At 37.0% G+C, this 24708-nt stretch overlaps 1 protein-coding gene across 4 annotated transcripts; it reads left to right on the forward strand.

Moving 5' to 3' along the window:
- The first annotated feature begins 20163 nt into the window (after positions 1-20163).
- Positions 20164-23531, forward strand: LOC127119188 (DNA repair protein RAD51 homolog 2). Of its 4 annotated transcripts, none has more exons than XM_051049372.1 (8): positions 20164-20310; positions 20634-20747; positions 20852-21004; positions 21130-21233; positions 21373-21436; positions 21561-21616; positions 22716-22796; positions 22890-23528. In XM_051049372.1, exons 1-8 carry the CDS (start codon positions 20173-20175, stop codon positions 22912-22914), a joined length of 735 nt encoding a protein of 244 aa, XP_050905329.1. In that variant the 5' UTR covers positions 20164-20172; the 3' UTR covers positions 22915-23528. The 4 variants fall into 4 exon arrangements, with proteins under 4 accessions (XP_050905329.1, XP_050905331.1, XP_050905332.1 ...); XM_051049375.1 differs by lacking the exon at positions 20164-20310 and adding an exon at positions 20405-20428; XM_051049373.1 differs by lacking the exon at positions 20164-20310 and adding an exon at positions 20468-20531 and having other exon boundaries at positions 22890-23531.
- The last annotated feature ends 1177 nt before the right edge of the window (positions 23532-24708 follow it).

Here is a 24708-nt window from a genome sequence, read left to right on the forward strand (position 1 = left end):
CCATCATATCCTCAACAAAGAGTGCCAAGCAGACATTGGAGAAAGGCCTGCTTCCCGGTTGGGGTAAGGTCGTCAATATGGCAGAAAAACGTGACAAGTTTGGTATCGATTATCACCCAGCAGCACGCAAGGCAAGCCCAAAGAAAAGGCAATTCAACCCGGTCAAATTCAGCAGCATCGGCTATCAAAATGAGCATACCGTGGCAGTTATTGGCGAGTCCAGTGGTAGAAAGCCAGGGGCATCCAACCTTGTTTGCAGATGTCCTCCAGGATTCAAGCTTCCCAATTGGACGACCACCGTGATTCCCATGGTGTACTCGGAAAAAACGTAATGCATTTTGTTTTCTCCATCCCCCGTCCTCGCCCGAGACGAGAGGATAGCTTGTAAGGGCCCCCATGTTTAAAAGTATTATGTGAATAAATAAAAAGTACTTTTTTGCATACAAAACTTGTTTTCCCCTTCTTTCAGTTATTTTTCTTTTTCACTAAAAACAATGAAATGGCAAAAGATTTCTTTTTCTTTTATCCACTTTTCTTAAAAAGCATACTAAAATAAGCTCATCATATGCAGAGCAAGTAAAACCATTTATTACAACATGGCTAAAATCAACTATAAGTCTGGACCTCCAATTAACCAAGCTGAAGACGACAGTGAGGAAGATTGTGAATTACCGGCTGAAATAGCACGGCTCCTTGAGCACGAAGAGAAAGAGATTCAGCCATACAAAGAACCAATGGATGTCATTAACTTGGGTTCTGAAACTGACAAAAAAGAGATAAAAGTTGGGGCATCTCTTGCCGAGCATGTACACTCCGAGTTGGTAGAATTGTTGCGTGAATATGTTGACGTTTTCGCTTAGTCATATTAAGATATGCCAGGATTAGACACCAACATTGTTGAACATCACTTACCACTCAAGCCTGAATATCCTCTAGTCAAACAGAAGCTCAGAAGGACCAGACCCGATATGGCACTCAGGATCAAGGAAGAGGTTAAGAAACAGCTAGACGCTGGCTTCTTAGCCATTTCTGAATATCCGCAGTGGGTTGCTAATATCGTTCCAGTTCTGAAGAAAGATGATAAAGTCAGAATGTGTGTAGACTATCAAGATCTCAATAGAGAGAGTCCAAAGGATGACTTTCCTTTGCCTCATATTGATGTCTTGGTTGACAACACAATTCAATTTACTATCTTTTCTTTCATGGATGGGTTCTCCGAGTACAATCAGATAAAGATGTCACCAACAGATATGGAGAAGACAACTTTTATCATTCCTTGGGGAACTTACTGCTACAAAGTCATACCATTCGACTTAAAAAATGCAAGGGCAAGATATCAATGTGCCATGGTAACCCTCTTTCACGACATGATCCATGAATAAATCGAGGTTTATGTGGACAACATGATTGCAAAATCCAGAATTGAGGAAGATCACTTGGTGAACCTGAGGAAATTGTTTGTCAGATTCTGAAAGTTTAAACTGCACTTGAATCCGGCTAAATGTACTTTTGGGGTCCGATCTGGTAGACTCTTGGGTTTCATAGTCAGTCAGAAGGGTATTGAGGTTGATCTCGACAAAGTTTGAGCCATCCAAGAAATGCCAGCTCCCCAAACAGAAAAATAAGTCTGAGGCTTCCTTGGGCGACTTAATTACATCTCTAGATTCATATCTCACTTGATGGCTACCTGCGAACCGATATTCAAACTGTTGAGAAAAAACAATTCGATTGTATGGAACAACAATTTTCAAGCGGAATTCGATAAAATAAAATAGTACTTGCAAGAACCACCAATCTTGATACCACCGGTTCCTGGTAGGCCTCTCATTATGTACCTCACGGTGCTCGATGAATCCATGGGTTGCATTTTGGGTCAACACGATGACACAGGCAAGAAAGAATACGTTATCTACTACCTCAGTAAGAAATTCACTGAATGTGAGACCCAATACTCACTTTTTGAGAAAACTTGTTGTGCTTTGACTTGGGCTACTCGACGCCTGAGGCAATATATGATTTGTCACACCACTTTATTGATATCCAAGATGGATCCAATAAAGTATATCTTTGAAAAGCCTGTTGTTATTGGTAGAACTGCCTGGTGGCAAAGGTTGTTAACCGAGTAAGATATACAGTATGTGACCCAAAAAGCAATAAAAGGGAGTGTTATGTCTGACTATCTTGCTCACCTGTCTGTCGAGGGTTATCAACCGTTGAGGTTTGACTTTTCAGATGAGGACATCATGTTTATCAGAGACTTCATTATGCCAGGCTTCGAGGTAAGCCTTGAGAAAGGCCCCAAACTAGGATCGCGATGGACACTCGTGTTTGACGGTGCTTCCAATGCTCGAGGCCATGGTATAGGTGTTTTTATCACTTCTCCAACTGGTTTCCACCTTCCGTTTACCGCTAGATTGTGTTTTGATTGCACCAACAATATGGCAGAATATGAAGCATGTATCTACGGTTTAGAGGCGGCGATCGACTTGAGAATCAAGATTCTTGAGGTATTCAGTGATTCAGCTCTGGTAATCATTCAAGTGAAAGGCGATTGGGAGACTCGGGATAGCAAGTTGATACCTTATAAAGAACACATCAGAAAACTGATACCCTATTTTGATGAAATCTCTTTTCATCCTATTTCTAGGGAGGAAAATCAGTTAGCAGACGCTCTAGCCACGTTGGCATCTATGTTCAAAGTAAAATGGAAGAATGAAGCACCATCCATCCATATTGACCACATAGATGAACCAGCACATTGTCTGGAAATTGAGGTCGATCCTGACAAAAAACCTTGGTTCTATGACATAAAAACATTTCTGGAAAAACAGCAATATCCAGAGGGTATATCCATTACCGATAAGAAAGCTCTGAGAAGACTCTCTTCCAAGTTCTTCCTAAACGGTGATGTATTATACAAAAGGAATTATGATTCTATACTGCTCAGATGCGCGGATAGACATGAAGCTAGTACAATCGTAAAATCCATACACGAAGGCTACGAGGGTGTACATGCAAAGGGTCCTGCTATGGCCAAGAAGATCCTTCAGGCTGGTTATTATTGGGCGACAATGGAGGTTGATTGTTACAACTTTTTTAAAAAATGTCACAAGTGCCAGATATATGGTGACAAGATCTTTGTGCCACCAACTCCATTGAATATTCTAACTTCTCTATGGCCTTTTTCTATGTGGGGCATCGATATGATAAAGCCCAAAGCTTCCAATGGATATCGATTCATCCTAGTCGCTATCGATTACTTCACGGAGTGGGTCTAAGCTGCTTCATATGCTAATGTCACTCGACAAGTGGTTACCCGATTTATCAAGAAAGAAATAATATGCCACTATGGGATACCTAGCAAGATCATCACTGACAATGTCAGTAACCTCGACAACACCATGATGAGGGAGTTGTGCAAAGAATTTAAGATCGGGCACCACAACTCTTCACCATACCGGCCCAAGATGAACGGCACCGTAGAAGCAGCTAACAAGAATATCAAGAGAATCGTCCAGAAGATGGTCAATACATACAAGGACTGGCATGAGATGTTACCCTTAGCTCTGTACGGTTATAGAACCTCAGTCCGCACATCCACTGGGGCAACTCCATATTCATTGGTATATGGGATGGAAGTTGTCCTACCAATTGAAGTTGAGATACCTTCACTCAGAGTCATCATGGAAGTTGATCTTGATGAAGATGAATGGGTTCAATCTCGATATGACCAGCTGAATCTGTTCGAAGAGAAGCATTTGACGGCCGTCTATCATGGTCAGCTATACCAAAGACGTCTCAAACGAACTTTTGACAAGAATGTTCTTCCCCGTGAGTATCGTGCTGGAGAACTCGTGCTCAAGAGGTATTTTCCCATTCATTCAGACCTGCGAGGCAAATGGACTCCCAACTATGAGGGACCTTTCATCGTTAAAAAGGTCTTCTTAGGTGGTTCTATAATCCTCACAACAATGGATGGGGAAGATTTGCCCTCTCCAGTGAATGTAGACATAGTCAAAAAATATTATGCCTAAAAAGAAATGATGAAAGCCCGCTAGATTAATCTCCGCAAGGTTGATCTAGGCAAAAATGGTTATTCCGATGGACCAAAAAATGAATTGTCCATGCAAAAGTTAGGGAACACATATGAAGCTCACTGAGTCGAAAACCCGAATGGGCGGCTTAGGCAAAAAGGAGCATCTCGGTGGACGAAAAGAATTGAAATGTCCAGGCAAAAGTTAGGGATAAAGACATTGACTATGATCCTTGAGACCATACGCTACAAGCTAGATACCAGAAGCTCAAGGACCGATCCAATCATCGTCAGCCAAAGCAGGGCCCTGGGAGCCGGATTATATGGTAGGCTAAGGCCAATGTTGTAATCAAAGGAAAAAAAATATAAAAAATTATTTCCCATTGCCATTTCAATTATTTTTTCAATTTTGCAACATCCTCATTAAGGGTGTCTGCATCCTTATACTCACCACATGTACAAATTTCATATCAATAAAATTCAGTTATTCCATCAAACATTTGCTTCTATATTTTGTATGCCAAATAATTGACTTATCTTACTCACATAATGCTTTAAAATTTTGGGGAATAATAAAAAGTTATACTAAAGAGAAACACTTTACATTACTGTTAAAACCCGATAAACTTGAAAGATGACCGGTGACTCAAAAATGGTTTTACTCGAATGCTTGCGACACTCAATTGGATGGGATGCCATGTTGGTTCCAGCATTTCAATGTTCCTTAACAGATAAAGATTCTTTGACAACATTGTTGGCATCACTTAGACTTCACGACAATTATTTTCCAATCTTCGATGATGAGTCGGAGTTCCCATCCTAATAAAGACTCACATCCCTGCAAATGACAAATAAGAAAACAAACATGCATCATAAAAAATAAGCATACACCATGCACTACATATAGCATCTTCCCTACACTGATGATAGAACTTCAACCACCTGTTCAGACAAATTTCGGGCACGTCGGTATTTAATCACCTTCCACCTTGAATACCTGAAAAGCTCCCGCAATTCTTGTATTCAGATTCAAGAAGATTAAATAAGGGAGATTGTTGTACCCCGAAATTTTTCCTCCCCTTTCTCACTTATTCATCCAATCACTTGATCATGAGATCACTTGCATACATGCATAATTCATCCACATGCATCATTCATCATGGATTCAGAAGAAACTTGGGCTTATAAAGATAGGGTTTATGTGGATATCAAAGCTCAAAGGCATGGTCTAACCATATCATCAGCATGAGGGATATGAAACCCTAATAATGATGGTGAAGGCTTGAATTCAACAAAGGTGTGACCAGACAATCTAGGGCCTTCAAAGCCTTAATTCCTCAAGGCATGATCTCATGGAGCTTCCCTGGGCCTTTATCTTGGTCTCCAAAGCCCTAATCAGGAGATGGTGAATCAGATGAACTTGGTGGATTGACTGTGCATTCATGACCCCTCAACCTTCACATATTGTCAACATGCTTGGCCTAAACTTTCTTTGAGCATTGGTCTTGGTCCAAAGTCATTGGTTATTCCTATGGTTGTGGATACATCTTTGGTCCTGGTCATCTGAACAACCAAAATTCTTGTGTTTCAAGCCACTTGCTAGTCATGCCTTTGGTTCATGGATGTTATATCAAACACTAACCTTATGGTCTCATTTCATGGCCTTGTTCATACACATTATCAGTTAAGTTATTTTCTTTTCAAAAGTCAAACATTCAAGTCATAAATGAACGAATTGTGAAACCAATTTCCAACCATTTTTCAAACCATTTCAATCCATTTCATGTCATTTTAAACCATTTCATATGATTCTACACAATAAAATACAAAATTTGACCAAAGTCAACCCAAACTCCCAAAACCCTAAATTTCACCATAATCATCCATTCAATGTCCATTTACAAGAAAAATACAAGGAAAAGTGAACTTTGACCAATTGTTGACTTTGGTCAACAATTGACTTTTTGGTCAACTTTGACCAAAGTCAACTTAGGTCTTTGGTCATCCCTAATCACTAAATGACTAGTATTGGAAAAAAGAGATAAAAGTTGTAATATTTTATTCGTCAGCCTTAGGCTGGTTTATATAGTGAAGATACAATTATTACAATTGATTTTCTCCTTAATGGAGAATAAAGAAAAATAAAGATAGTATTAAAGACAATAATAAAACCGGAAATAATATATTTTCCAACATCCCCCCTCAACTTCTCCTTTATGAAGTGTCAATCAATCTCGATATGCTTGGTTCTATCATGTTGAACTAGATTATGAGCTATGTTAATAGTAACTTTATTGTCAGAGTACAATTTCAATAGAAGCTCAATTTTCATCTTAAGTTCTTCTAGGACTCTAAGGATCCATAGTCCTTCACAAATACCTTGAGATATAGCTCTAAACTCGGCCTCTGTACTACTTCTTGCTATAACTCCTTGTTTCTTGCTCCTCCATGTCACAAGATTACCCCAAACATAGGTACAATATCCTGAGGTTGATCTTATATCTGTGACTGAACCTGCCCAATCGACATCGGTGAAGATAGACACATTTTTTTCACTAGTCTTCTTAAAAAATAATCCTTTTCCAGGATTTCTCTTCAAATAACTCAGTATCCTATAGATTGCCTCAAGATGTTCCTCAAAAGGAGAATGCATAAACTGACTCACTACACTAACTGAGAAAGAAATATCAGGTCGGGTGTGTGACAAATAAATCAGTTTCCCAACCAATCTCTGATATCTCCCAGTATCAACAGAAACATTACCTTCTCCCCAAAGTTTAGCATTAGGATCCATAGGGGTATCTGCAGGACGACATCCACTAATTCCTATTTCTTTCAACAATTCTATAATCAAGCTCTAGGAGACTGCTTTAAACCATACAAAGACTTATTTAGTTTGCACACATTTGATCCACTTACTTCTTCTTCTAGATCGCCATTAAGAAAGGCATTCTTAACATCTAACTGATGCAAAGGCCAATCCATGTTAGCAGCAAGAGACAAAAGAATCCTGACAGTGTTCATTTTTGCAATAGGAGCAAATGTCTCTGAGTAATCTATACCATAGGTTTGAGTAAAGCATTTAGCCACCAAGCGGGCCTTGTACCTTTCAATTGACCCATCTGAATTATACTTCACAGTAAACACCCATTTGCATCCAACTGTCTTCTTGCCATCTGGTAGTGACGTAACACTCCAAGTTTTGTTCTTTTCAAGAGCTTTCATCTCCTCAAGTACAGCTTCCTTCCACTTTGGAATTTTGTAGAGCAACCTGTACACTTTTTGGAATTTCTACACTAGACAATTTTGAAGTGAAGGCAGACATAGATGAAGACAAATTTGAATATGATATAAAATTGGAGATGGGATGTTTAGTGCAAGATCTGACAGGTTTTCTAATGGCAACAGGATCATCTATATCAGAATACAAAATACGACTCTCAAAAACAGAGATAGACTTACCTTTTCTTTTGTTAGGAAATTCATCATTCCCCAGTTCAGATTCCTGGCAGTGTTGAGATGTGGACTTGTCCTTTCCTTTATGGTGCTTTTTCACAAAAACCTTTCCTTTCCAAGTTCCGTTTCCTAATTCAAATTTGTTTTGTTGAAGTGACTCATTATTTTGTGGAATTTCAATTAGATCATCACTATCATTGTTTTTAGGATTTTCATTGTTTTCTACAAGATAAAATGTAGGCTCGGATTCACAAGGTCCGTTACTCATGACAGAAGTAGGATCAGATAAAGAATCATGGCCATTTTCTGTTGGTGCAGGTGTAAAAATCTTAGAATTTTGTGATATTGGCAAAGATAAGTTAATTAAAAAACTCATGTCCTAAATTTGAAACGAGTCTTCATTTATCTCCCCCCCTTGAAGATGAGTGTCATCAAAAAAAGATTTATTTTCAAAGAATGTAACATCCATAGTGACAAACATTTTCTTATTTTTTGGATCAAAACATTTATATCCTTTTTGGGTTGGGGAGTATCCAACAAAGACACATTTTATAGCACGTGGCTCAAGTTTTCCAACATTTTTATATTCATGAACAAAGGTTGTGCAACCAAAGATTTTTAAAGTCAAATCAGTTAAAACACGAGTACTAGGAAAACATTCTTTGAAGACATTAATAGGAGTTTAAAAATTGAGAATTTTGGAGGGCATTCTGTTAATTAAATACGCAGATGTTAAAACTGCTTCGCTCCATAAATAATTTGGTACTTTATTTGAAAAAAGTATAGCTCTAGAAACCTCTAGTAAATGTCTATTTTTCCTTTCGGCCACTCCATTTTGTTGAGGAGTATTAGGACATGAACTTTGATGTACAATCCCATTTTTTAGAAAAAAAAGTCACCCAGGATAGTGTTAAAATATTCTTTGCCATTATCACTTCTAAAGACTTGAATATTTGTTTGAAATTGGTTCTGACCATTAAAACAAAATTCTTTACAGCCTAACAAACATCTGATTTCCCCTTTAACAAGTACACCCAACATACTCTTGTATGGTCATATATAAATGTGATAAACCATTTTTTGAGAGAGAGTGTACTTGTACGGTTAGGGCCCCAAACATCACTGTGTATAATAGAAAAAGGTTTTGATGGTTTATAAGGCTGTATTGAAAACTGGGAACGATGATGCTTTGCAAATTCACATGCTTCACATTTAAACGAAGAAAAGTTCTTATTGTGAAATATCTTAGGAAACAAGTGTTTTAAGTAACGAAAACTAGGATGACATAATATTAAATGCCATACCATAATGTTGTCATCTTTATTATTCAAAACAGAAAAAGACACAAAGCAGGAACTTATTGTTTTTGAAGGTAGTTATGATGTAGATCCAATGTCAAGGTAGTAGAGTCCTCCACTCTCCTTAGCACTGCCAGTCATCTTCCCTGAGTTCAAATCCTGAAAGACACAATGAGATCGGAAAAAATTAGTTTGACAATTTATATCTTGGGCTAATTTACTGATGGATATTAAATTACAAGATAAATTTGGAACATGAAGGACATTTTTAAGAGTTAACATTGGAGACAACACAACTGACCCTTTACTTGTAATGGCTGAAAAAGAGCCATCTACGATTTTTGTTTTTGATTACCTGCACATGGACCATATGAAGAGAACATAGTAGATTCACTTGTCATGTGATCGGATGCTCCTAAATCTACTATCCAAGTATGAGTGGGACTGACACTAAGAAATGTAGAATTACCTTTTGTTGCTATAGAGCAAGAAGGGGTTGGAGACTCGAGGAGTTTGTACAGTCTATCTAGTTGCTCCGTAGTGAATGGAAACTGGGACGGAGGAGGTTGCTGCCCTTGATCAGAATCACTAGCCTGAAATGCACAACCACTTTTCTTCTTCCAGTTAGGAGGTTTGTCTTTGAGCTTCCAACAAGTTTCACGTGTATGCCATTCGCACTTGCAGTGATCACACCAAGGAACTTTGTCTAACATTCTTCCCTCGTCAAGGTTCCTAGTAGACAGAACTGAGCCTTCAAATTCAGATCGTGGTTGGTCACCATGGTTGGATCTAGTGTAGGCCTGTGATGAGGAAGACCACCTGTTGTTGTTATTCGCCATAGGAGGCTAAGCGGGTATGTGAATCGGGTCGAACAAAAATATGTTGAGGAAAATTTTATAGTAACCCCTAACCCAACAAAAATATGTTGAGGAAAGCTTTATGGTAATCCCTAACCCAACAACAATAGGTTGATGAAATCTTTATGGTAACCCCTAACCCAACAACAATAGGTTGAGGAAAGCTTTACGGTAACCCCTAACCCAGTGCTCTTGATACCATATTGGAAAAAAGAGATAAAAGTTATAATATTTTATTCGTCGACCTTAGGCTGGTTTATATAGTGAAGATACAATTATTAAAATTGATTTTCTCCTTAATGGAGAATAAATAAAAATAAAGATAGTATTAAAGACAATAATAAAACCAGAAATAATATATTTCTCAATAACTAGTCCTAGCTCTAATTTCATTCTCTATGTCCATGTTTGATTTTGATTTAACCATTTGAACTTGATTCTTCACTTTGATACCAACATGCTTTGAACTTGGTCATATCTTGAACACTTGGACTTTTCCTTACAACCATATCCAATTCCACCAGCCAATGACCCTGCATCATGTATACATGAATAAGTATTCATCATGTCCTAAATTCATGCAAATTATACTCAAGGCAATTAGAAAACACATATCAATTGCAGCCCATGTTTCCTTGGCAAACCATGAAATTCCATGGCATCCTAAGTAGGCCTTCCATACTAGACAATCTTGCAAGTTGTAACATGGACTTAAACCATTGATGAAGGACACAGTGGACTCACTGTAACCATCTCTTCACCTCACATAACAGAAGACATCATGGCAACATTTGGTTCTTTCAAACAGTCCTAATGGTGCACAACAAACCACCATGCACAAATGACTTCAGAATATGCCAGCCATGAACCATAGTGTGCAACCTGCAGCAAGTCCTACAATGACCAATCATTATCCTTGTGACAGAACCAAAACAATGTACCAAACCCTGAAAATGCATGCCCTGCTGCTGTAGCGATCCATTTCACATCCTGTCACTAGAATCCTGCAGCAACCATGAGCCTGCCACCAAACAGCAACAACAACCTTCAAAATCAATACATTACCATGGGTCTTGAGCAGAAATAGGGCAATGATGCACTATAACACTCCATCATCCAAAAACATGAGCTAATGGCTAAGTTGAGATACCTTGATCCAAGCCACACGGCCTTTGGTTCTGATTGAGTCAGATGGAAGTACCATTCTACACTGAATTGGCCTAGATATTACATCTTTATAACCTATCCAAGTGTGATTTCCTGCAGCAAATATTTGGAGTCCTGCAGAACTCCTAACAGCTCATGACCTACACACCACCACACCAAATCTCAACAGCCTTGCACCAAACCTGCAAAACCAATGCTAAACAGCATCCTGCAGCAACACTGCGGACCAAAACAATCCAAACTAATTAACCAAAACCATTTCATACAATACCTAACCTGATTTGGCATACCTAACTAGACATTACATGTACAAAGCATGGACAATGAGATCATGAGCAGACCTGCAAGAGGCATTACAAACCCTTGCAACTAGCATTACCATTTCCCTAAACAAATCACAGCATGGCATCATCAATTAATGGCTTTTAATCATAAACCTAACATTTCTAATTTCTCAGTTAACACTTGCAACCTAACCATGCTAACCATCCAACCATAACCAGTATACTTGGTACAACAACTTGACATGAAATTAACACAATAAAGATCCAAATACTTTTGCATCAAAATAAGGCTACACAAAGTATTATTGCTTTATCATAGCCTTTGACAGACGAATTCATAATTGATTGCTCAACTGCGTTCACCAAAAACCCTTGTTCAAGTCAAATGCACACATACCTCAATGGACAGTGATGCTGAATTGGAGCCTCATCATGTGCCAAGTTCTTGCTAGTTGTAGTATTCCACAACCATCTCCAAAACCTGCAGCAAAACCAGTTGAATACCATGGTTTAACCAAGCCATAACAATTCAAAGAAAATAAAAGCAAGCATATGTATGGGCTTGTAAAGCATAACAGTGAAATAACATTGCAAAGTTCCAATTCACTAACCAAGCCAACTAGGGAAAAAAACATGTTCAACAGGTCATCGCTTAAGCCAATGGACCAATCCCACTTAAGTGTAACCTGCATTATCCAGTCAACAAAAACAAATTGGTCATTCAATCATTCACCAACTAACATTAACAAATTTAACTAACTGAGTGAAACATCAACTAACTGAGTTAACCACTAACTCAGTGAGCCAAGGTTAACTAACTCCAAACCTGAGTCTAACAGAATCCTAACCTTATTCCAAGGCTAACCAAATCCCAAACCTCATCTATATTTAAACATAATCATCACCATCATTCAAGGACCTTGGACATTTTTTGCTCGAAACTCACTAACTCTACAATCTCTTCCCTCACCTTCACCAAAGCTCTACTTCTCTCTCAAAAAAGCTATTAAAGCTTCAATCTCGCTTGAGCTTAACAACTGCATTTTCATTTCATTGTTCACCATTCTCAAATTTATAAGACGAGGAAGAATAAGAAGAAAGAGGAAGAATGAGCATGTAAATCGAGATCAAGAACTCACCTGCTGAAGTTTTCGATCGTCTTCTCCGGTAAGTCCATTTCTCTTTTGTGATGTTTTCTTGCATTGCGCGTACCGGAGTGTAGCTTTGAGGTTAGGGAGAGAAATCCCTATGGTGTTAGAGATTAACTCATTCCAAACTCCATTTAATTCGAGATTAGAAACCTAGGGTTCTTCCCAAACTTCCTTCGATTTGGCCAATGCAATAATCAATTCCCAAAACCGGCCCCATTTTCATCATCAGCGTGGCCTTGCACATCTGATAGTGGTAGAAATTTAGGTTAAGCTACCACCATCACCGGCGACAGCCGCCGACGCGGTGGTCCAAGGTTGACGAACAGTGAGACTAAGGGAGAGAGATTAACGCGCGATGATAACCAATTCAAACCTGCTGACTTGGACAAGTCAACAGGGAGGGGTGATTGGACTTAGTTCATTAGGCCCATTGAATTACTTTTCTAACACCAACATTGCATATACACCCCCAATGACTAATGAAGAAAATGAGAAATGGGCTTAGTCAAGCCCATTGGCTTTTTACTTGATTCACCCTACCTTTTCCATATACACCACCCCCCGGGAACCTCGGAATTGAGTGGGCATGGACGCAGCCCATATGGTTTTTCTGTTTCACACCCCACGCTTATTTTTGGAATGCACTTCCTGTACCAAAAACTTGGTTTGGGCTCACCTACAGCCCATTAGGAAATTTCAGTTCTCACCCCATTTAACAATTACACCCCATTTTCCATTTTATTTGTTTCTTTTATTATCTTTTTTGTTTTATATTTCAATTAGGATAATTAGGTTGATAATTGAAAATTAGGAATAAATCTTGATTTTAGGATTTAATTAGCACATTAGGATCTAATTAGAATTTTCATTAGAATTAATTAGGATTTTTAAAAAGATATTTAGTTAGGGTTTTATTTAGATTTTTCTTGTTAGGAACAATTAGGCTTGATTAAATGTAGGGTCTTAACATTTCTCAATATTAGGTTAATTTTCCACATTATGATATAATCAATTTTAGGTCATGAATAAAACTTGACATATTTTTGCAAATTACCATTTTGCCCTTATGGGCTTATTTTGGCATTTTTTGTGTTAGAATTGCATGATCCCTTTAGGATTAGAATGTGACATAGAATTTAATTGTTTCCTTACAATTTTAGGACTTAACATAGAACTTTAATCAACATTTTGACCAATTTGCACATGCTCCCTTAGGACTTCTAACTTAGAATTTCCAATCAATTTCTAATGCATGATCCCTTAGGGTAGGTTCTAACAATTACTAACTTTGATTAGATCTAAACCTAGTTCCCTAAAAAAAACCATGATTAAATTGATCAAAAGAAATTTTGATTAATTAAATCCTTTGAACTTGTATAATCCCACAGTCTAAATTGAATGACCAAAAGACCCTTGGTCACTTAATAAGACTTTTCTTCCAAGATGTGGAGCACAAGGCCTAAAGTCAGATTCTTCAATCAAGGCATCCTCAGTCATATCAAGCAGCGGATCATTCAAGCACATCAAAGGTGGCAACTTTAATACTTATGAAATCAAAGTTAGAAGAGTGTGACATGAGCCTTAAGCAATAGAGAAGGAGTGGAACTGGAGTATTCCTACCCCCATTCTGAGTATCTTTGGGTATGGGACGTATGACCCAGCGCTCATCGTATTCGCCTCTATTCATAGACTTTAGCACAATTTTGATCCTACGATTGACAAGTATCTCTCACTACAAAAGCAATACAACAAAGTAAGGATTATCAACAACTTATCAATCATGAATCAAGTTGTATGATATGAGCCTTAACTAATGGAAGGAGTGGGACTGGAGTATTCATACCCCCATTCTGAGTATCTTTGGGTATGGGACGTATGACCCAGCGCTCATCATATTCACCTTCGTTCATAGACTTTAGTGCAATTCGATCAAACGATTGATAAGGTCTTCATCATCATTGCAAGAAACAACTATAAATACTCTTCTCTTTCCACTTGAAAGTTAGTGTGATTCTCATCCAATAACTATCAAGTCTCTCCATTTCATTCAATCATTTCAATCTCAATCATCCATTTCTTCTTGCCTCCAATCAATTTCTTTTCAGCCCTAGTGGGCTAAACTAGGAAAGCTCTGATTTCCTCATTGCACAATGAGGGTACGTAGGCAGGAGAACCCAATTTCTTCGCGAGCTACCGTATTTATCAATCAATCATTCTCCATTCATTCAATCAATACCATCTTTTTGAGATCAATCATACTTTTCCATGGACTCCTTTTCTATCCTTTTAGGACATCCCAATGATAGTTCATCTCTTCAATCTAGAGTTGTTTGAGCAAACAACCCCAAATATTTAATTCAGTCTTTCTATTTGGATTTACCTTATAGTGGCGGCCTGATAGTCCATGTATTGGTAAATGCCTACTTTTCTCTTTGATTAAGAGTCTATCCTTTTCTTGGATCCAAGATCCTATTCTTACTTGATCTCGAACTATTTGTTTCCCCAGAAAGTGATACACTACTCCTTGCACTCCAGTACTGCAATCATCCCTTGAAGATATGTTTGTCTTGTGAGTCCCCGTTACTTAGACAAACGTCTCTTTCTCTCTATTCTCGTAGTTCCGAACTAAAATTGCTCTAACTTTCGCATTGCATGATGAGAATACGTAGGCACAAGGATGTGAATCCTTGGTGAGCATACTTCTAATTATTCCTCCTTCGCCTTAGGGCATCATTCATATCTTTCACTATTCATTACCTACCTTCGATCATAAATCGTTCACCCAGTGACATACTGTCTTTTTGACCTCGAAATACACTTTCTTTGGAATTCCATACATACCCTTTTAGGATGCTTAACGAATAGTCTGCATTTCATACCTAGAGTTGTTTGGGCAAACAACCTCAAACACGTAATTCCTTCTTTTTTGGATAACACCCTATCACGGTAAGAGTTGTTTCCCTCTATGGTAGAAATCTCATTTCTCTTATGGATTTCAATACACTTTCACCTTTAGATTTCAAACAATACTTCTTCAGTCACTTGCCACCAGATACTCATTTCTGTGACTTCGGTCACTTCACTCCATTCATCTCCATGGAACATTAATCACGACATACCTTCATATACTACCTTTCTTCACTCCATATGATATACCTTATTCTTTGAGCCAAATACAATATACCTTTGTGCTCCATCTTGTATTCACTCGTGAACCAAGAGTTATTTGGCCCTTAACCCAAACACCTAATTCCTCTCTTTTTGATTGTTCCAGTATAGTGATACAAGTGTTGTACGCCCTCACTTGTTGGTTCTTACCTGTTTACTCTTGGGTTCACGTTTTCACCCTTGTTGGAGTTCAAATCATACAATTCTTTGGTTCAGACCATACTGTTATCACACTTCTTTTCATCTCCCACCTCTAGTTCCTTGAACTACGAAGTTCTGAATTCCTCATTGCACAATGAGGATACGTAGGCATGAGGGCCCTAATCCTCACTGAGTACTTTATCTATTTTCTTTCCTTCCTCATTCTTTTGCAAGTAATCCTTAGATAACACCTATTCGAGCGAGAACAATCAAAATGGTTCCCATGGAGTACCATGGATGTTTGGGGTGCTAATACATTCCCCTTGCATAACCGACTTCCTTACCCAGCATATCTCTTTCCCCCGGGTTTTATCAATGTTTTCCCTTCCCCTTGGGGATAAATAAAGTTCGATGGTGACTCTGTTGTATGTTCGAGCGTGCGATACATTCGGGTATATTTCCGCTAGCTTCACCATGAAATCTTCAGAATGGTACCAAGATTTTGGAAGTTTGATCTCAATACAAGTGAGAAAAGCATGGTCCAGTGTGCCAACTTGAAATGCTTTATGGACAAACTATGAAAGCACTTTTGGACATTATTTGTTCCCTAAGCCATGAAGGATATTCAGAATATTGGAGTCAACTTGTACAACCAAAAGTGATTGCTTAGGATGACAACTTAGGAGTTATCTTAAAAGCAAAAACACTTTTGTACTTTTCACCATTTTTTAAATTTGATCCAAAGCCCATCAAACAATACCAATAACCACTGCACCAAATCTCAATTCATTCACTATAAAAGAAGGCCCCGTTGCAATGCTCCAAGAGGCAGAAAATATCCATCATCAAACAAGAAAGAACATTGAATCATTCTTGCACTCTTCCTATATTTTCACTCCATTTTGAACTCCAAACATATTCAACCACAATACATACATTCTTTCATCATAAACACACTTCACTAACCTCAAGTGAATTTATGAAATACATAGAAACTCACTTTTCCGTCAAGAACCAGAAATCAAAATTTCCAAAACTCCATTGTTGTTCAAAAGGAAAAACTTCGAAACTCACAATTCCTCCACTTTTCCACCACAAATACTTTCCATGAACTTCATATAAGTTACTGTATGTATTAGATACGAGTTGTAGCACCTTAAACTCCATAAGCACATCTCACTTTTCTCATTTGCAAGCGGATTCAGGTAGAACAATTCAGAGGGTCTCTACATAAGCTAAGCACATCAGCACATTCCTGGGGACTCAAGGAAACTAGAGGGATCATTATTTCTCATCTAGAAGTACTTTTGAAGGTGCAACTGGCACACTCTGTAAGGTAAAAAAGGCTCATTTTGAACTCCCTCATAAAAGCATCATTTTTACTTATTCTTGTTACCATTATGTTTGTTTTACATGGAGAATGAAACCTATAAGCTATTGTCAATTGATTGTTGATGTATGTCATTTAATTTTTGTTTGAAATTTTGGGTCCATCTGGTTTTGTCAAAAATCTATGAGTTTAAGATAAAATAAATAAAAAATATTTTCATATTCACATTCCTCGTGAAATTTTGATCAATTTGTTATATTCACATGATGCGTTTGGTTCAAAAATGAAAAAAGTTGCATTTTTTTTGTAAAAAACTAAAACTTACGGTAAAAGCACGAGGAAAAAGATGATGTTCAGCGCCATTTTTTTTATTTTTAAATTTTGTTAGCTTGGCGCATGTGGTTGAGTGTTTGTTTGGTTACCTTGGGGTCCCGGGTTCAACACCCTTGGACCCGCTTTTTCATTATTTTTGCTATTTCTTCCTTATTTCCTTATTTTTTTATGTGTTTTTATTTATTTCTTTTATTTATTTAATCTTGCTTAATTATTATTATTATTATTTTTATTTTATGTTTAAAAAATAAAAAATATATTTATTATCTTGTTTAATTATTTATTTTTCTCATTTATAATTTAAACCGGAAAAAAAAGAAACATTTTTATTTTATTATTGTAAATTATTCTCATATAAAAAATATCTAAAAATATTTGTACTCTTTTATTTTTAAACATCTTTGATTAATTAATTGATGCACTTTGTTTGATTGTATTATTAATTATAATGTCCATGTTGTATTCATGTTTATTTCTAATGTTTGTACACTTTGCTGGCCTAATCTTGGAATGCTTGATGCTTAAATGATTAATGATGAATCCATGTCTCTTGTTTCCTTTTGATGTTCATGTGTTGATGTTATCTTGTTATAAGCATGTCTTGGTTCGTGACTGATCTTGTTTGTGCTTGAGCCATGTCATATGCCTTGATGTTGCTCCTTGTTTGGTCATGTCATATTGATGTTGTATACCTATACTTGACCTAATTGTTGGATTTCATGTATTGCTTATGTACCCTATAGCGGGAAATTCATGACCATCAAGCTATTGACAAGCTAGAGATCAAATAACAAGAGTCACCACCGCGCTTTTATTGTTTCCAAGGGAAAAGGGAAAAAGTACGAACAAAACCCAAAAGTAAGAAGTTTTCAAATCAAAACTAATAAAAAGTCAGAGATCACATGTAAGGGGGTTGGTTACACAGAGGGAAGGTGTTAGCACCCAAAGTGTCCTAGGTACTCCTAGGGAGCCCTTTTTGTGTGCATATGTACTTGGTATAAAGTGATGTTTACAAACAAATAGAATGGGGGATGAGAAAAGAATTTATTAATTATATTTTTGTGTTTGACAAGACCTTCGGTCTTGTGCCTACGTACCAACATAAAAATGAGGGATCAAAACCTCATAGTTCGTGATACAAATTCCAAAGTGGATGCATTATTTTTTAATCAAAAATTAAGTTTGAAAGGCACAAAGGCCTAAAAATGGTTTGAATGAGTTAGTTCTTTTTGACTTTTTGAAAGTTTAAGTCAAGTATAGTTAAGTCTATTTACAAGTTTGATTTAAGAAAAAAAGTTTGAAAATGCAATGGCATAAGGCCAAAGTTTCTATCTTTTTGCAAAAGTGGTCAAAGTTTAGAACAAAAGTAGTTCACACAAAGAAGATTTTGAAAAATGGAGGGAGAGATTTTGAAATTAAAGAAATGGGGAGAAGATGAAGAGACTATCCTATGTACAAAATTAAAAGTTTAGAGTTGAAAAGATTTGACCAAATGGATAGCAATCCAATAGACAAGAATGTAAATAGAAACCCAGAATTCCCTTGGACTTTTAGAATCAATCAACACACAAATTCACAATTATATTATCTTGAAGAGCAAGGCATCAAATAAAGATGGCCACATCCAAGCTTATCTATTCCATGATCTTCTCCAAAATAGCCCATGCAACAAATGAATTCCACAAGTCACAGGTTTATAATAACAACTTCACAATGATCATGTTGCAGATGAACTTAGAGATGTCTTCAAAGATGTATCAGATGAAGTTCAAATTGCAAGCACTTGATTTCTCAACAAATTGGCATTGGCCAAGTCCTTTAGCTTAGGAAGGTTGCCTAGATTCTAAGTCCATTAGTCCAAGATCAAGCCAACAGTCCACTCAAAAGTTTTTTAGGATTTTTTGTTATTATTAAGTACATTAATGGTCAAAGACCACACAAACAAGCAAAGCATACACAAGCAAAATATATCACACAATATGGTCCAAGTGGACAAAGTGAAAATTGCATTAACATAAACAATTAGAATGATATGAACAATGTCAAATGAAATAGAATGCTATAAGTAAATTGCATTAAAGTAAAGGCTTGAAATTAAAAGTTAGTAGTTAATAGGTTAGAAGTTAGTATTGTTTTGCTTTTGCTTTTCATTTCAAGACATTCTTTGGAGAACACTCAACCCACTTATCACAAGCATGAATCCTTGAACCAAAACATCTTCCAAAGGAAGTAAAGAGGGCTAAGTTTCCACACAATACCATGAAAGAGGGGAGACTTACAATCTCACTAACTAGAATGCTTATGCCTTTTATGTCACAAATTTAGCGCTATGTTAAGCAATCGTAATTGGACTTATGTAGAAGTCAAAACTATTTGAGGTCGGGCAATAGAATTTTGGTGTTAATGCATGTTAGAGACATGGTATAATAGACTATGCTCATGAAACATACCACACACAAAAGAATATGCAAAAGGCACTATGCCAAAAATGTTTTTTAACAGCGCATCTTAGACAGCGCTTTTAAAAGAAAGCGCTGTCTAAGGTTAAAATAAAAATAAAACACGGAAAATGTTCTAAAAAAATAATGAAAGCGCTGTCTAAGGGGGGGTCTTAGACAGCGCTTTTAGAAAGCGCTGTCTAAGACCCCCCCTTAGACAGCGCTTTTAGAAAGCGCTTTTAAATATAGACCTTAGTCAGCGCTTTTGAGAAAGCGCTGTTTAAAGTCTTTCAATTAAAAAAAAAATTAAAACCAAAAGCGCTGTCTAAGGTGGGGGTTTAGAAAGCGCTTTTGGAAAGCGCTGTCTAAGGCTTATCTTAGAAAGCGCTTTCCACAAAAGCGCTGTCTAAGATCTAATTAAAATTAAATTTCAGACTTCTATTTTCGTTCTCAGTTCTTTTTGTTTTCCCTCCTACGATTAAACCCCTCCAGCGATCCCTAACAGCGAACGAGAACATGACGGTCACTCATGTAAGCTTTGTCCTTACCGATTGTATATCCTATGTAAGCTTTTTCACACTGGTCACTCGAGAACGAAGGTTAACAAAGAACATGACGGTCACTCATGAACGGGGGTTATCGAAGCTCGCACCGGTAACTTACTCTTGGCTCCTCTGTTGTACCCTTTTCTCATCTCTCTTGACTGCTTTCTTGCTAGGGTTTAATTTTTTATTGTATTTTTTTCACCGCTCGCAACATCATCACCGCCAAGGTAATACCAACTGTCGCTAATTCCCTTTTCCCTTTCTATTCGCTTTTCATTTTTGTAATTCATGCTCATATTCGAATCATCCCTTTCTATTAGCATTCAGATCGTAATTCCCATGACCTAAATAGTCGCGGTTTTCGCTTCTCACTATAGTCGCGAATTATGTATTGTTAATTCAATTTTTTGTTATTTATTTTGAAAATCGCAGGATGCATTATCTCTCACTGAATTTGAATTGATGGAGTTGTTGGATGTTGGGATGGCAGAAGTAGCATCTGCAATGGCGCATATTAGCGAAGTTGTGTGTCCACCTTGCCAAACTGTATGTAATAGGCACACATGTTCTTCTTTTTTTCATCTAGGGTTTTTTCTTTTCTTTTCAATTTTGTTAATAGGAATTATTGAATGTTGTGATATAATTGATAGGCGTTACTTCTGATGGAGCAGCGAGTACGAAACGAAAGCTTGGCTGGTCATCTTCCCACTCGTTTGAAAGGGTTGGATGAAGCTTTATGCGGCGGTATACCGTTTGGTGTTTTGACAGAATTGGTTGGTCCACCAGGAATTGGCAAAACACAGGTGAATATTGGTTTTATGTTTTATGACATTTAACACTTAATTTTTTTTATCAGATATAGATTTCAGTAATGTTTGAGAATGTTTTCATTAACCATTTATTAGGATGGGTGGATTTTATATTGCAGTTTTGCTTGAAGCTCTCATTGTTGGCTTCGTTACCGGCAAATTTTGGAGGCTTAGATGGCCGAGTGATATATATTGACGTTGAATCTAAATTTAGTTCAAAAAGGTAGTTGAAGCGTGCAGGCATTGTATTGTTGCCTTGAAGTGCTTTCTATAATAATGATACTATTTACTGTCAAATTATTTGATTGTTTTAAAAAAAATGTAGAATCTTTCGCAAGTGAATGTGCTTTTTCTTTGCCTAGATTGATAGAGATTGGAACAAAGAGTTTTCCTGAAATATTTCACAAGAAGGGAATGGCACAGGAGGTGTGTAGATTGACTCTTCTTTTCTTTTCTCATGTCCTTTTTGTATAGATTTTCTGTAATCTGAATTTGATTATATCTCGGAGGTAGGAACACAACGTGATTGTTTTTACTTAACATGTCACAGATGGCCGGTAGAATCCTGATCTTACGTCCTACATCACTTTCTGAATTTGCTGAGAGGTGAGAATCTTCATATGACATGATGTTGTGTGTTGAGATAGTTTCTTTCATGTATCCTAAATCTCATTCAAAGGTTGTACTGTCATATTTTTCCTTTATAAAATGGAAAAGTTGAGGTTCCTCACCAACTATAAATAAAACCGAATTAGTCTTCACGAAGTTTGGGCAATCCTTAGGCGTTGAACTTGCTTTTGGGATTGCGTTATGCCTAGTATAAATTTTAAAATGGTATTAGAGCGTATCTTGGATATGCTATTGGACCACTTATATTTTGTCTACACTCTTGATCTCTACTCCTAGGTGTGAAATGACATATTGAGATCCACTCATGCTCTAGCTACCCGGCCTTGGGTGTGACCCGTATGTTGATATCCCACCGTCGACTAAAGATATGCCAAATTAGTCCTTATAGCTTATAAGTCTCAGGCAATTCTTACTGCATAGGATTAGTCAATATCTTTATTTTGTTCCAATATTTGTTTTGTTCTCCTCCTCAGTTGAAACAGGTTAATGATACATCACACCTATCAGTGGCCAGGAATTCTGCGAGCAAAGTTGATCACTAGTTTAGAAGTGAACTTGACCAAAGTTTTAAATTATGTGGCTGATGTAGCCTCAATTGTCGCTGCAGAGACCTACAAAATCTTGACGTCATGATCTAAATTGCGGCCACATTTTTTTGAAAACCTTAGATTGGATACGCCAATTGTGCTTCTTTTAGTGTTGAAGTCTGTTTTTGATTCATGACACTCTAAACTGATCTACTAAGTTTTAAACTGTGCGGCTGATGTAACCTCAATTGTCACTGCAGAGACCTACAAAATCTTGACGCCGTGGTCTAAATTGCGGCCACATTTTTAAAAAAACCTTAGATTGGATATGCCAATTGTGTTTCTTTTAGTGTTGAAGTCTGTTTCTGATTCACAACACTCTAAACTGATCTGCTAATTTTTGGTGTCATACTTATTACTTCCTGCATGTAGCATGTTGCCGATTATGGAGATAGAAATAGAATCTATCACAACTCCTATTTTATTCTTCCTTTTTATTCTAAGTTTATGTACTATAACTGTATGACATGATCTTTTAACATTACCAGTTTGCACCGGATCAAAGTATCACTCCTCCAGCAACAAGTGAAATTGCTCATCATTGATAGCATGGCTGCTCTTGTTTTAGGGTGAGCTATATTTTTTTGGCAATGTTTGTGTAGTATGTAGTTAAAGATGCTCTCTTCAAATCAGTTATAAATTTATAATTATTCTTTGAAAAGGAGCAACGTCCAATTAGGATGGTAAATGTGATGAGAAATAGAAGGAGAGCAGAGGATCTCAACTTATGAATTAAATAAAACAGTTAGAGTAACAAAACAACTAGCCAACAATGCTGGCTGCAGGTTCCCAACTATTCTCCTAATTCGGTGAATGAAACCACTTGATCAAGACCTTCAATTCACCTGCAGAATTTTCTTTAAGTCAACCAACTTACAAGTTGCACCTTCAACTTTTGTTTTATTTTATAGCATTTTTTTCAGAGGTTTGGCCTGCTAATTTGGGCTTAAAGCTTTCTTCAACAAGGAGAGTTGAAAAGCTGGGTGGTAGCTAATGGCTTCATTTTGTAATGTAAAGCTGCAGCTTCAGAAATAATCAATTACCTTCTGCTATATGGAGCATTACCTTCTGCTAAGGTTCCTATTCTGTTGTGAATGATGCACATATTTTTTAGAAAGCGCTTTTTAGAAAAGCTTACATAGGATAAATTTTAATCTAAGGGGGGGCTTAGACAGCGCTTTTTGAAAAGCGCTGTCTAAGGTATACCTAAAAAAATTAAAATAGGAGGGTCTTAGAAAGCGCTTTTGGCCAAAGCGCTGTCTAAGGGGGTGGGGCTTAGACAGCGCTTTTCAAAAGCGCTGTCTAAGGTATACCTAAAAAATTTAAAATAAGAGGGTCTTATAAAGCGCTTTTGGCCAAAGCGCTGTCTAAGGGGGGGGGGCTTAGACAGCACTTTTAAGATTTAAAAAAGCGCTGTCTAAACCTTTAGCATCGGAGGTTTAGACAGCGCTTTAAAGCGCTGTCTAAGGCTAAAAAAAGCGCTGTCTAAGGTCTTGTTTGTTGTAGTGAGGTGTGACCTAATCTCATCCAAACTCATGTCAATTTTTCAATCAACTAGCATTAGGACTTTGAGATGTCATAGGCCAAATGGAATTAATGAATGAAGAAAGGGAGTAAGATGAAATGGGAGGGGAATGGACCAAAACACAAATTGGTAAAAGGAGGACTTTTACCAAATTAATATCATCCATTCATTTTGGGAGATGGAATGTACATTCCATCAATCCCCTAAATCCAATGATATTAATTTGACAAAGTCAAATCAACCTTGACCAAGGCCCAACAACAAGATTTAAACATAAACAAGTCATCACAATTGGTCAACAAATTTATTTGGCATTTATTCAAATTAAAATATGGTTTGTCCAATTCCTAAAATCTCATCAAAACATCAAAGAAATGGCCATGAGATTTATCATAGGTCAAACAATGTCAAAGGACCTTAGAGAAAAAAATTCATAATTTTTGGACATTTAAAAATATTTTTAAACAATTAAAAACAAATGCAAAATCAATTAATTCATGAAAAATATTAATAATGATCCAAAAAAATAATTTTAATTCAGAATATGAAAGAGAAAAATATTTGAATTTTTTTAGTGAAAGTCCCATATTTTTTGGATCAATATTGAATTTAATATGAATTATTGAAAATAATGCAATTAAAATGAAAATTAAAATATCAGAAAAAACGTGGACCACTTGATCTCCCTCATTAATTGAGGTGGCAGATCAAGTGGCCAGAAACACGCGTTTCACCGTGCACATGAGTCAGCGTGCAATAGGCATGGTATTCAAAAGGAACGAACCAGATTAAAACAAATGAGATGGATCATATGGTTGTGAGAGATGCCAACACATCGCCGGAGTTGTAGCTCCGGTCTTCTTCTCCAGTGGACCTCACCGGACTGGTCCACCATCAACCATCACCAAAATTAAAAACAAGAACATGATTTTGAAGTAAAAATGGCACTGAGCTCG

Source organism: Lathyrus oleraceus, chromosome 2 (assembly GCF_024323335.1).
Source record: "Lathyrus oleraceus cultivar Zhongwan6 chromosome 2, CAAS_Psat_ZW6_1.0, whole genome shotgun sequence".
Taxonomy (NCBI): domain Eukaryota; kingdom Viridiplantae; phylum Streptophyta; class Magnoliopsida; order Fabales; family Fabaceae; genus Lathyrus; species Lathyrus oleraceus.

Coding starts and splice junctions, on each gene's coding strand:
- LOC127119188 (XM_051049372.1), top strand. CDS start 20,173: ATGACGGTCACTCATGTAAGCTTTGTCCTTACCGATTGTATATCCTAT. Junction 21,437..21,560: donor AGAAGGGAATGGCACAGGAG/GTGTGTAGATTG, acceptor AACATGTCACAG/ATGGCCGGTAGAATCCTGAT. Junction 21,617..22,715: donor CTTTCTGAATTTGCTGAGAG/GTGAGAATCTTC, acceptor TAACATTACCAG/TTTGCACCGGATCAAAGTAT.